The sequence below is a fragment of the Protopterus annectens genome, chromosome 14.part0, assembly GCF_019279795.1.
Source record: "Protopterus annectens isolate FY-2018-M chromosome 14.part0, PAN1.0, whole genome shotgun sequence".
Classification (NCBI taxonomy): Eukaryota; Metazoa; Chordata; order Ceratodontiformes; family Protopteridae; genus Protopterus; species Protopterus annectens.
Genome location: NC_056748.1, coordinates 415,485,164 through 415,499,653, shown reverse-complemented (window position 1 = coordinate 415,499,653; position 14,490 = coordinate 415,485,164). Strand labels below are relative to the sequence as shown.

At 37.9% G+C, this 14,490-nt stretch overlaps 1 protein-coding gene across 2 annotated transcripts in view; it reads left to right on the top strand.

Moving 5' to 3' along the window:
• Positions 1–2,089, top strand: part of FANK1 (fibronectin type III and ankyrin repeat domains 1) — a 1,042,588-nt gene extending 1,040,499 nt beyond the window's left edge. For both annotated transcript variants that reach the window (XM_044056182.1, XM_044056181.1), the window contains 3 exons: positions 1,068–1,145; positions 1,265–1,309; positions 1,434–2,089. In XM_044056182.1, coding sequence (XP_043912117.1) covers positions 1,068–1,145; positions 1,265–1,309; positions 1,434–1,529 — 219 coding nt within the window. In that variant the 3' untranslated portion in view covers positions 1,530–2,089. The remainder of the gene's footprint in view (positions 1–1,067; positions 1,146–1,264; positions 1,310–1,433) is intronic.
• The last annotated feature ends 12,401 nt before the right edge of the window (positions 2,090–14,490 follow it).

Below are 14,490 nucleotides of genomic sequence, written 5' to 3'. Positions count from 1 at the left end.
AACATTTTAAAAGAAAAGGATAATCAAAATAATTTGCTATAGAATGCAAATAATTTTTAAGTCAACTTCTATGAGAAAATTGTGCAAAGGATATGTAACTAAATATTAAATTAAGCACACTGAGCTAACCTTATACGAGGAGAAGTAAATTCATAAAGTTGTCACTCTGACCTACCATATCAATTGTGCCAGTCTCACTAAAAAATGCTGTTTTCCTACCAGTTGTACCAGTCTCCCAATGCTAGCATCTCAGAATTAAGGTTGAGTATTGGAGACAATCCAAGAAGTTCAAAATTATTCTGAGTGGGTCATTTTTATTTTTTTCATAAATGTGGATGCTTTAAGAATCTAAATGTATTATTTTGTTTAAATGAGCATTTAAATTGTCCTTTTTAAGAGATAAGATGATTTTCAGGCAGTTGTAATATAATATGTTAATGAAATTGGAAAACTGTTACTGAAAGTGCTATTGCCCATATAAAGAACACCTGACACTCTCCTTATTGTTTGGAGGGCCTATTGCCCCATCAAAGGTATAACTCATAATGTTACAGATTTATCGGGTCAAAGTACTTTAGTGAGTCAAGGGACATACTTCACTAGAAGTAAGCAATACAAAATGAGATGGAATCTGTTGGGGGCACACAAGATAAGAAAATGATACATTGAACAGTAAACTATTAGACAGCATTTGTCAAGAAATGTAAGTTGTCTGAAAAAAAGAGACAAAAGATATTATAGTATCCAGCAAGCACAGAAGAAAAGATACTGAGGAAATAATTGGTGTTAAACAGAAGTGTTTGCTGTTGGGTTTCTACTTGTTTATTACCACGTTGATGAGATATCTGAAAATATAATCAACATTATTCAGTCCCTGCAAGGAGAAGAAGCACATTTTTCCTTAGCAGAGCACACAAAAATTGTGGTGCTCCCTCATGTTACAAACTGACCCTTTGTAAAACTAAACAGAACATATTTGTTTATTTGAGAGACATATTTTATTATTCTGATAATTACCGAAACATGCAAAATAGTTCTTTTTGCTTATATGGAATATTTATTTACAGGTTGCTGTGTTGAATAACCATGAACCATTAGTAAGACTTCTTTTGGCCAAAGGTGCAGATCTTACTGTCACAAATGAGGTAATAGCTTCATGTTCCTTATTATTATGAACATTTTATTGTAAACCTGTTTATTTTGTATTTTGCTTCTGTTTGCTAAAATAATTATATAATTTTTCCTGTTTCTTTCTTTTTTTTAGTATGGCATAGGAATACTACAAATGGCAAAGGCTTTAGGCCGTCAGGTAAAGAAAGTGATTTGCAAAATTAGATGGTTTGGTTTGCTTTTATCAATGCTGTATTTTGTAATATCTGCTTTATACCCACTGGAACAATGGTATAATTATTTTTCTTTTCTTTTGTCTTTAGAATATTATTCCCTTGTTAGAATCAGCAAACAAAAAAATCCGAATCTGTAGGAAAGATGAAAATGACCTCAGGATGAAGATACCAATTCCATATTAGAATTGTTATATATAGAAACTCTAGTTAAGTCCCAAGACTTGCTCTCCTACATTCAGCAGCTGCTTAATCTTCTCAAATGAGATGCCAGGAACCCCAAATTTGATGTTAATTTTACTGCCTTAGGAAGAAATTCATGTTCTGTTAAATGACTATGCTCACTTGCACATTCAGATGCCGCAATTTCTCTTCCATTTTAACTATAACTTGCATCCCAGACCTAACTGACCTGTGAAGACCCACACAGAATTCATTATGCTACCTTATGTTTATCTTGAAGAATTTTTTTTTACTGTTTTTTGAAAATTACATTTATGTTTTCTAGAGGCATTTGCATTGTTTCGAGTTCAATATTTTTTCTCAGCATCTGGAAACAGCCCTATTGTAATTTAGTTCATGTCTTCAGGGAGTCACGTTCATGTCACTAAGTGCGGTAAAACTAAGAAACAGATATGTTTGTTTCCTTATTTCTTTACTGGGTTCTTAATTTTAGCTGAAGTAAAACACTGTTTTAGCTATTTTGTTAATTGTGTCAGACTTTATAATTAAAATGCAATAATATACTTTTTCAAATATTTATTACTTTGAAAGATGATTGTTGGCTGTCATTCTTTTTTTTTTGACTGTCAAACAGAAGAAGATGAATCTAGAGACAGACAGGAGCTTTATGATACAGAGCATAAGCAGAAAATATGGCAGTTGCAAAAATTGTTTGAAAGTCACAATAGCAGAAAGGAGAACACTGCATACAGGACTAGGAAAAAGACAACTGTATCTGAATAGGTCCCTTACTATGCTGAATGAGAAATGTCAGAGAAGGATATTAACTGTTCCTTTGGTTGAAAGAAAGGAGACATCAGTTGGCATGTTATGGCTTCCTAGAGGATGATGAGCAAGGTGCATCAAGTTCTTTAATCTTTTTCAGGCTACAGGTTCCTTTATGATTATTAGTAACAGCTTTCAGTTGTTTGGTACATCTTCATAGTCCTACAGAAAAGAGAAAAAATAGAGGGGAGTATGTAAGCTTTTTTAAGTGTACTGATTTTCTTCCGTAAAAGCTAAATAGCCCTTCCCATTCCTTACATACCCATATTCCACATTATGAGCCATATCAGCAATGTCTTATTACAACAAGCTGGTATAGAGGAGGAATAATTATTAATGTATAAGGCTTACTTTTCATGTAAAGTTTGCTATTGCTTGTCTACAGAGCCAGAACTGGATTAACTCAAAGAACAAACTGTTCAAATGGTTTGGGTCCTGTTTGCATATGGGCTTCTATGCTTGTGGTGCCGAAAGTTAAGATTTAGTGATTTCTTCTCTGATAATTAAAGTTAATTTAACTTTAATAAGCTAAATATTAACTTATGACTAGGCTCAGAATTCACAGTGCTGTAGATCTCTTGTTTTGTCAGTTAGGCTGCCAAACCTATTTGTGAACTGTTGTCAGTTTATGCTTTAACATCATACACAGATGGGATGCAACAAATTAACTTAGGAAGAATTGAATAACTAGAGCTAAGTCACTTGATTAAGAGAACCTAGCTAGATTCTCTATTAATTGAATATTGTTCATCAAATGATCACACACAGAATACCCCGGTTACTGACTGGCCATAGACCTTGAAATATTTAGAAAAAAATAACTGACAAAGTTACACAACACTAAAGTAAGTGGATTTCACAGGTGTTTTCTGCTTGTCCCCTGCTGCTTATACATACTAACTTGGAAATTGCAAAAACATTGAGAACAGTACTCAGTATTATATGGACTGCTCTCTATGCTCTGTGGTTACATGCTATCTTGCACAGCAGTCCATTCAACCATTGAAAAATAAGTAGTACTTCTCTGTGAATGGAACAGTTGAGCACCAACAATACTTGACTAATATATTAATGAGGCTTGCTTAGTGAGATGTTTGTGATGGGTCCTATGACGATCTCAGTCATACTGTTATTATTTACACTTAATGTAACCAGATTTTCCTAAAGGGATGATTCCGGCCATTTTACAGGAGAGGCTGTAGAAAAAGAACACAGACCATAAAGAGGTATTACTACTGAAAAGTAAGAATGGAACTAATATGTAGCAGAACAGATATGCAGTGCAGCAACAGGGCATAACTCATCTGCAGCAGTACTCCTTCTGGTAGATAGTTTCTCCATCTTTGAGAAAATCTGCCTAGTCTAGATACACTAATAATTTCTCAGAAAGCCCCAAAACAACAGGAAGCCAAACAAGAGACAGCTTTGTTTTCTGTAATATCATGTCCTACTTGTAGGGAGCAGACCAGATTGCTTAATGTGCTTACAACAGGAAGTATCTGACAAAACACATTTCCTAAACTCCTTAATCTGCAGTACAAGGTACTGAAATATTTCATGTACCAAAAAATATACCAACAGCATGTGTGCATTTAGGTATGAATGTATATATACACACCCCCACACACACATATAGATAGATAGATAGATAGATAGATAGATAGATAGATAGATAGATATAGACAGATATATGTTGGGGGTCTATATTGCAACTTGCTTGTAAGGCCAACAAAGTAACTGAATCCCAACTATCAAATCAAAACAGAAACCCATCAGACAACTTAAAATGGAAATTGCCCTACCTCCAACTACCCTGATCCTCTAAAAATGCATACATAGTAAACAGATTAGAAACACTGAACTGAGCAAACCAGCAGCACATTACCCATCTTCCCCTCCAGCCCACTCTAGCCATCCTGCAGCAGTACCAACTGTATCAAGTGAAAGTTACAGTCCAGCAAAGTGAAAATACCAAAGTATTAAAAAAGTATGCACAGTATGTATGAGAAAAGCTAAGTAACCACAGTATGTACAAATTAAAGTTCCACTCTAGTGATAATAATATGGAATAGGTCCATGGCTCCAAAATGTAACAGCAACTCTATTGAAAAAAAAAGCATAACTGCATTGTGAGTGATCTGATGTGAGGTACATTCCAAAAGGGACGTTGTACTCTATAATGGGTCTAATGAGTGTCGAGTAGAGGGGAACAATGACCTCTTTTTTTCCTGGATGAGAACCCTTTTGTGATGAGGTGTGCTATGTAGAAGGATTTCCTGACTACTTTGGCGATGTGATTATCAAAGGAGAGACTACTGTCCACCTGGGTCCCAAGGTCTCTTATCACACATTCGGTGTTAAGAAGACTGCCACCTATGGGGTAGTTCATGGGTACAGAGTTTTTACCAAAGGGGATAACCATGAACTTTTTGGCATTGAGCTTGAGGCCATGGCTCTGACACCAGGCATCTGGCTCAGTGAGGCCCTTCTGTAGGATGTGCACATCATTTGGGGACTTGACTATAGCTCCTAGTTTGCAGTCATCTGCGAACTTCATTAGCCAGAGGCCTTCTGTGTTAGCCTGTACTTCAGAGAAGTAGATACCAAACAGGAGAGGTCCCAGGACTGAACCCTGTGGTATTCCACTTGTCACTGGTTTGAAGTCAGATTTTGAGTCTGCAACTTTTAAAGTGTGGGCTCTGTCAGTGAGCCAGTTAGCAACCCATCATGTGACATAGGGATTTATACCTAGTTTAGTGAGTTTAGCTATAATTCCAGAATGGGGGATGGTGTTGAAAGCCTTGGCGAGGTCAAAATAGGCTGTGTGAACCACCTTACCCTCATCTATGACTTTGGTGACTGCCTCAAAGAAGTAGACCAGGTTCAGGAGGCAGGATCTGTCTTTCACAAACCCGAACTAGGTGGGGTCCAGAGTTTGGAGGATACCAATGTCTTTGTTTATGTATTTCATGATGATACATTCCATGGCCTTGCAGACGAGGCTCGTCAGGTTAATAGGGCGATAGTTCCCAGAATCAGTGGTGGCTTCCCCTTTGTGGAGTGGAATAACTGTTGCTGTGCGCCATTCAATGTGGACAAAGCCTGACATGATGCTATGACTGAATATGGTGCTTAGGTGGGGAGCCAGTTTATTCTGAAGTTCATGTAAAACGCAGCCTGGGATGTTGTCCGGTCCCATGGATGCTGTGTTTTTTGGCTTTAGAGAGTGCTGCTTTTACCTGTGAAGTTGTGATTACAGGGATTCTGCATTCTTCCTGTATGGATATGGGCCCTTTAGGGGGTGACGGGGGGGTAAAGTTAGCACTGAACCTATCTGCCAGGATGTTGGCAGTATCAGTTGGTTCTGTAATTTTTGTGCCATTGTGCTGTAACTCAGAGCAGATCTGGGTGTTGCCATTGAGATTCTTGACATAGCTATAGAATGCTTTGTGGATGTCTTTAGAATCAGTGGCACTCTTGTTTTCATAGCTAGCTTTGGATGATCTTATGAGGGATCTCAGCTTCTTGCTGAGGCTGACCAGGGAGCTCCTCCACTCATGGGATTTTACTCTCTTTTGCAACAATTTCTTCCTTCTGTTGTAGAGTTTGTTTATGGCAGGGGACCACCAGACTGGTGTCCTTTTTTTGGAGGACAGCGTCTTGATTCTGTTTGGGATAGCATGATCCATGCACTCATGTAAGTGCTTATAGAGTTAATTTGTGTAGGATTCAGCAGTCGTAACTGTATTGTCCATCTGCATGGGGGGTCATGAAGTTCACCACTTCTGTCTTAAGAAGCTTGAAGTTGGCTTTGGAGAAATTTTTTACCGTGGTTTCCTTAATGGGAGGTGGGGCAGGATGTGGATATCTAGGGTGATTAGCTTATGGTCGGATCTGACCAACGAGGAGTTGACTTCATGTGTGGAACTCTGGTCACTCATGTTGGTAATGACTAGGTCTAGGATATTGTTGCCTCTGGTGGGGGTGTGGATAAGTCGATCCAGGGCATTGGAATTTATGAATTCCAGAAAGCGCTGAGCGAAGGATTTAGTACATGAGTAATTTTCCCAGTTAATGGTAGGATAGTTGAAATCACCCAATATTAGGGTGTTTGCTTGAACCCTAATATTTTCCAGTATATCAAGAAAAGAGGAGTGGGAATCCTGGGGCATGGTGGGGGATCTTTAGCAAGCTACAATTTGGATTGCTGTTTTGCCCAGAGTTAGTTGCACTTGGGTAACCTCGGCTGCATTATACTGAGCAACTAGCCTGGAGATGTGGATATTCTTAATGAATATGGACACACCTCCGCCTTTGGTGTTCCGGTCCAGGTTAGATGGCCGAAAAGTGTGGTATGAGTTATAGCCTGGTAATGCAGGGGTGCTGTCTGGAGCCTTGAACTAGGTCTCAGTCACTGCACAGACATTGATGTTCTTCATTGTAAGGAGTGCCTCGATTGCATAGCATTGAGTAGCATTACCCGCAGTTTTTGATTGCCTGTTCCTGTTATGGTGGTGAATTTGTCATTTGAACCTTGACTAAAAAAGGCACTATAGGGGTGGCAAGAGCCTTTGCCAATATCCCGAATCCCAGGGGTGACAAGTGCAGGCCATCTCTGGCAAAGCATCGTGGTCTGTCGACCATGTCATCCCAGGCAGACAGATACTAGATCCCCTTAGAATGACACAAGAAGCTTAGCCAATTGTTGAAGTCAGTCATTTTGTCCTTGTACTGCAGTATCATTCTGGGCGATGGCAGGATGCTACTCAGGGCTAGGGTCATACCTGCCTGGGCTACAAGATCAGAGAGTTCTTCCATGTCTCTTTTCATGTTGTCCAGGGAGGTACATCTCAGGTCTTTAACACCAACATGGACAATCACAGAGTCATGTTTGTACTTGTGGAGTGACCTGAGTGTTTGGGTTATGTGGCGGATCCTGGCACCCGACAGGCAGCTGACAGTGACCTTCTCCTTGTTTAGCCTGGTGAGTGGGACATCACTGTGCCTGACTATAGAGTCACCTATGACTAGTGTGTTTGGTACGTTATTTTGCCTTATGGGCTGTGGTTGAGTGGCACACTGAGTCTGTGGGCTATGTGTCATTTGAGTTGTGTTGGTGGTGGGAGATTGCTTGCGTTTCTGCTCTGGAGGTCTCTGTTGCTTGAGCAGAGTATTATTGAGAGCCTCCGCGAATGTTTTTGTGTTTCTGTGTGTGGATTTTGGTGGTGTAGGTTTAGTGGGACTATGTGATGCGTGTGGTGTGGTGCAACTGTTTACCTTCTCCTCTTGACTATCAAATTCAGTCTTGGTTGGAGAGAGCTTTACCTCCAGTTTAACTAGATAAGTGCATCTCTCACATGTTGTAGTGTTGGGTGGTAGGAGGAGAGGGTTGTCTGTGTACATGAGGCAATTGCTACATTGCCCCAAGATGCCCAGATTCATCAGATAGGAGAGAACACTGGGAGTTGACCCTTGGACATGCCTGAATAAAAAAATATTTTCCTCTAGACAAGTGAGGAAGGTGAGTACAAGAGCTGTTTTTCTCTAAGCAAGTGAGGAAAGTAAGTACCAAAACTGTCTTCCTTTAGGTAATGAGGAAGGGTGAGTGCTGTAGTAATTTGTAGTTTATTTAGTGCTTACAACAAGTTCTGAACAAGTGCTGAGCATGGATAAGCAAATTCAAGTGCTAAAACTAAGAATCTGGATCTGGATCTTGTTGTAGATAGGCTACCTAGTGCTTACCACTCCCACTGATAAGCTAGAAGGCTTCCCTCCAACACAGAAAGGCTTGGGGGCACAGAAGCTTAAAACCAGTCCTGGATACCAGCAAAGCTGTATCTGGACTAAACTAGTTAAAGGGAAGGTGGGAAGCAAGTGCAAATGCAGGCTTTAAAACCAGAAAGTTGAAAGAGATGGAAAAACTTCCCAAATGGCCAATAAACTACAATTTCTGAGCCAGAAACCACTCTTGTAATAGGCTACCTGGTGCTTACCACTCCCACTGAAAAGCTACAAGACTTCCCTCCAACACAGAAAGGCTTGGGGCACAGAAGCTTACAAACAGTCATGGATACATCAAATCTGTATCTGGATTAGACTACTTACAGGAAAGGCAGAAAATAAGCTTGGAATATATATACATATATATATATATATATATATATATATATATATATATATATATATATATATATATATATATTTTTTTTTTTTTTAGGTAAGTGGGTTGGCTTTCTCAAAAAGTTCTTCCTGTATTAGAAAGAATGAGCTAATGACGGAGTACCAGTTAAATGCAGTAGAAGCTAACACACTTGAGTGTGTAGCGAAATTAAGACAAATACAGATTAAATAAATGCAGATAAGTTAAAAATGAGAAAAACAAGTTTATGAAAAATCAAATAAGAGCACTTGAACACTTAAAAGCACACAAGCACACAGCAATTTAAGGTATTGAGGTAAAAGACAGTTATGTAAGAGCAGCTCCAAAACTATTTAGTAATTTTTTTTTTTTTTTGTGGAGAGGGAAGGAACAGAGCAGATTAAAATGCTATCGGGGATGTCCTTCCCAAGTGCATCTCTCTGTACACAGCAGAGGAGATGGGACTGGTAGGAGTGTCTGAAATCAAAATATGACCTCACTGTACTCAGTTGAGTGAGCAAAGGAGATGGGCCCAGTAGGAGTGTCCAAAAACAGAGTGAGGTCAGGAATTATAGCCTCAGAATGTAACAGTTTTCCTAGAACTATCTGAAGTTCTACATGTGTAAAGGGATACTGTTTTATACGGCTTAAACAGTATTGAACCCCTGGATTTGCCACTGTACAGCACTGATGTTAGCAATCCTTCCTAGGTCCATACCCCTTATAGGCCACGTTTGCAATTTCTTCCTTGGTCCATAGCCTTGCAGGACCCATGTTAACACTCGTTCCTGGATTCAGACTGGTTGCAAATTTGGTATTCAAGACATTGTGGTTTTCATCGTTTTGATCTTTCACTATTATGGTTACAGCATTTTTGTTCCAAGATTGTGGGTTTCAAAATTGTGATAATAAACCTTTTTCTGAAATCATAAATACATATTACCTCAACTTTTTTGGTTGTTACTGTTATGCTTGCAAACCAGGAGACCATTGACAAGGAAAGTCACAATTCCAGAACTTTTGAACATTTGAGCCCTCTTCCCTTCTTAAAAGAATTGCAGTAGCTTGGTTCTAAGACAATGCATAACACAGAAACAATTATTCTAGTTGTAGTCTTGTCACTTTCTATAAATCATGCATTTCAGTTTTTACATTTCTGTTAGTAGTGGTCTCTTCAGTAGTAATTGCAAAAAACTAGCTTAGTAATGTGACACCCCCACATTTGAAGCAAGTTAACACACTATTTGCTGTTTTTGTTAAACATGAGGTTATGCATTTCTTACTGCAAGTTTAGAGTTGAGAGAGACAATTCAGTATTATACATTATGTCATTAATAAGTGTTCTGCCTGAGTCATTAGCCACTCAGAGTTGTTGGGATCATTTTACAGTATCTGCTCTTTATATTACTATTTAAAGCCGCTTTAAACTTGTCTGCTGCTAAAAAATGTAACATTTTCACTTTGTTGTTGATACTGCGATCTAGTCAAAATTTTAATCCATTATTTTTACTTTGATGGTAGAGTTTCTATAAAGCACATAGGGGATTTGTGCACAAATATTTTGTTATTACAAAGGTGGGTAGTACATATCATTAAGATGTTTAAAAGTGATGGTCTTGAGCAAATTGGTTGACATAGCAGGGACAGGAAGTCATTTAGCTTTGGAAGTAGTGTAACAATGGTACTCAGTCAGGCTGATAAGATGAATTAATCTAAGAATGATATTTTCAACAGTCTGAGGTGGTAAAGAGTTTCGACAAGTTAAACTGTCAGTAAAAGGCAGGTATATTCCAGCCCTGGGGGCATTGCATTAATGGCAATGGCCTGATGGACTTCTAGAATAAGATGACTGGAAAATGTGTAGGACATCTTACGTTTAAGAGAAACTTGATCTATGGTACAATGTATAACTTTTAGAAAAGAAAGTGTATTTTCAAATAAAACACTAATATATTTTTTACTGGTGGGGGGCAATGCAGGCTAGTCTTTTGGCTGCATCAAACATCATGGCTGTTGATTTAGAAGTGTTGGAAAATTTGTTTAAGGTAAGCCAGTTCCAAACAATGAATACATCTTTTTCTAAATTAGCAAAAGCTGAGGTGTAGGCTTGTAAGTAGAGGTAACAACATCACCAACATAATACTGTGATCTGGAAGGTTCCAAGGGAGGCTGCACATATAATGAGCAGAGGAGAGGTCCAAGTACATGTTCTTGTGGGACTCTGATATTAACAGACCCTGAGGGGGAGGAGCCATTTTGACCAGTTGTACAGAAATATCTCTTAACCAGATAATCTTTAAACACAGTGTCACTTCATAGCAGAAATCATAGTCTGCTAGTTTATTAAGCAAAACCATTTCAAAGGCTCTCTTGATATCCAGAAAAAATGGTCTAATCTGATAAATGTTTCTGCATATTTGTGTAAATTTCAGAGGTAAGGTCAAAGATTGCAGTCTGAGTGCTGTATTTTAGGTGAAACACATGCTGTTTTTTAGAGATATCATATGTTTCAAAGTATTTGATTGTTTGTATACAAAGATTTTTTTTAAATATTTTTGCCAGAGGACTATGGTAGTGTATAAGTCTGTAACTGGAATCAGTTTTGAGATATGGGACTTTAGGTACGGGAATGATAACTGCATGCTTAAAACTGTGAGTAATAATACATGTAGTAAGAGATAAGTTGAGGATATGTGCTAAAGGCTTGGAGGGTTTATTAACCTTAATAGTCAGTTATGCGGGGATGTAAATAGTGAAATAGAGGGTTGTATCTAAAATTGATTTCTTTAAGTTGATCTACAAGATAACGGTTTAAAATTAAAAAGGGATAGTTGAGAGTTTTGTTTAAGGGAAGAATGTGATTAACATTGGTAAAGAAATTGAAAAGGGAGGGAGTAGTAGGTGAGGATTAAGTAATCACCCAACCTAGGAATGAGACATGATGTAGTTTGTGGTTTTATAAATAATGTACTGATGCTGATAAATTATACAGAATTCCAGAATTGTTTAGGTTCCAAGTGTGGGATGTTTGGACACTCCAAAAGTACTTTGTTTTGACTTCATCAGTTTTGATATGAAAATAATATTGCTCTTGAAAAATATAGAATTTGATAGAATTTTGGGAATCTTTTTTCCCCCGTTTGTTTCCACTCTTTATTCCTGTTTTTCATTAAGGACCATAGAAATGTTATGATCCAAAGTACACAGGAAGCTTTAATATCAGTTTTTGTAGTAACAAGTTTGTCTTGTATTGCGGTAAGAATGTTATAACATGTGGTTAAAGTTAAGGTGGGGTAATCAACTGAAAAAGAGTTTGCTTTTTAGGAGTAGCTCATAATTATATTGAAACAAATCAGAGGTAAAGGGTCTAGTTGGTAGCTTAAGTGTTTTAAATAACCAAAATGAAAGTATTGAGCTGTGGTCACTGAGAACATTTGGAAGTATCTGGAGGTTAGATAGCCTGGAATGTTTGTGATCACCACATATCAATAAGTCAAGTATTTTAGTGACAGGGTTAATGCCTGTTTGTACATTAACCAGTTGCAAGAAATTGTATGAGTTAAATATTCTTAATAGAGGGATTTTGAGAAACCAATTCCACTTTAGGTTTAGTTCACCACGGATAACCAGTTTATTATTATTATTAATGTACAGGATTTCTTTCAGAAAGATTTTAAATGCTGAAAGTGAGGTAGGACAAGGGATGTAGATAGTGGCAGTAAATAGCTTAATTTAATCCCCAAGTAATAATTGATGACAAGTGGTAAGCTATCAGTGTATGCATGCACACAACAAGTTCAGACAGCAGTCTATAAAGGATCAACAGTAAAACATGAACAGATGCGAATAAAACTTAGTAAGGAATACTTTAGAAGAATAAAATTAATACTGAAAACAGCACTGACATCTAGGAACAATGTCCAAGCTATAAACCAGTTTGCTTTTCCTGTCCCAGCTTACAGTTTTGGAATGATTGACTGACCCCAAAATGTGTTGGATTGGTTGGACAGGAAAGCAAGAAGGATCCTCCATGTTCATCAAATGATTTATAAAAATCAATGTATACCTAGACTATACATTCCCCATCCTGAAGGAGGTATGGACCTCCTCAAAATTTATTACATGTATAGATCTGCAGTCATGGGACTGCATACATAGCCACTGACCTCACAAGACACAAACATAATGAAAGAGTAAATATGGCTATTTACACAGAAAAAGAACAGTAAAAATAACAGGGATGCTGGAAACCATAACAGTGGAGTCAGGTACTGGACATTTACTTTATGAAATAGCTACAGCGTCTTCAAATAAGATTGGCTCCTGCTATAATCGTCAGGTTTATTGTCTCTCTCTTCCTAAAGTTAATTACCTTTACTGTAGTTACCTTAGCTTACCTGTATATCTGTACTAAAAGTCTTGTTATAAAATATGATTACTTGTACTTCAAAGGTTAGTTCAGCCCAACCACTCTTTCTTTAGTTTGTCATAGTCCATGTAATCAGTTCATTTAATCTCCATATACATTTTCAGTGTCTCTCCTGTCAGATTTGAAAGCAGGATTTTGGCCAGTTTGCAAATTCCCATTTGTCTGTAATGGTATAGTGTCCAAAGGCTACCAGATAGGATTCTAGGCCATCATCCTTGGTTAATGTCTTCATATCAAATGCAGTCTTGGGGTTGGTAGCTATATTTGCTAGAACAATTAGCTATTGCTGTAGTTGTACCAGCTTCTGGTTAGTTCTGACATATGACTAAACAAGTCTTTGTAGTAATCCCACCTTGGATGGGGTCACCAAGATAACCTTGCCAGGAAGACAACAGGTAAAGTGCTGCAAGGACTTAGTAGGGCACATATAGTTTCCACTTAACAGCAGCGGTACTGGGTGGATCTGAAAATGGCAAGTTTCTCACCAGCTGGAAAAATCTCCAACAGTGTAAGTCCAGGGAAACACTGTATGGACAAATACATAAACACATTGGTTTATTACTCAATTACAAAAAAAAGTCCAAATAGAACAAAAAAATGCAGAACTTAGCTTCTCAGAATCATGCACAGTAATTTATTAGTACCTTTTCAATATCTCATAATTCTGTCCACGTATAGCTTTATGTCATACTTTAGTGGACTGGCATCTACACACATCTAGGATGTTCTTCATATTGATCACTGCTGCAGTAGCCTAAGCTGTATGGGTTATATCCTGCATAGAATATAACAGTTGACCAGTTTACAAAGCTTCAGGGCACCTTCCACATGCTCAATTAGTTGTTAGCTCAAACTGAGCTGAGTAAAAAGACAGGTTTGTGCACCCAGCCCTTCAGAGCTTTCCTGTTGCCAAAGAGCTTGCTCTCTCCTGGCTTCAGTTCCTTTGCTGGCCAGATAAGTTCCCTTTGCGGGGGAGCTTTATTTTAATGTTTTAACTTACTTTCCTGTGTGGGAAAGTACATTTTAAGCCAGGAAAATGTGTTTTTATTGACTGTAATACAACTTTGCTGTATTTTTAAATGGGAGTGCACTTTTGTACTTGACAATTTAAAGTTGATTTAAACATTGTAAAATAATTTTTTTCTTCAGGGAAACTATGTTCAAATTATTTTTGGGCAGTGGTGGCTGGTGACTTCAAATCAGAAGAGGGCTGCAGGAGACAGCTGAATGGGTGGGGCCAACAGGAAGAGGTATGGCTAACTAGAAAGGGTCGGAGCTATGCTCAAAACACAAAAACTGAGACTTTAACTAAATATGCTGCCCTGGGTACCAAACTGTCATTATGAGAGTCAAATCAAGACAAAATGAAGTGGAGAAGAAGAAAAAAAAATTTCAATTCATTGGCTACATGACAGCTTACTTAATATCTAGATGCAAACAAAAAGGTTGTGAGACATGAAAAAAATAAATTACTTTTTAAATACATTACTGGAATGCCAGTCGAAATCAAGTATAAAAAAAAAAACAAGCAGCACTCAACTCAAACCACTTCACCTTGGACCGCAGATTTA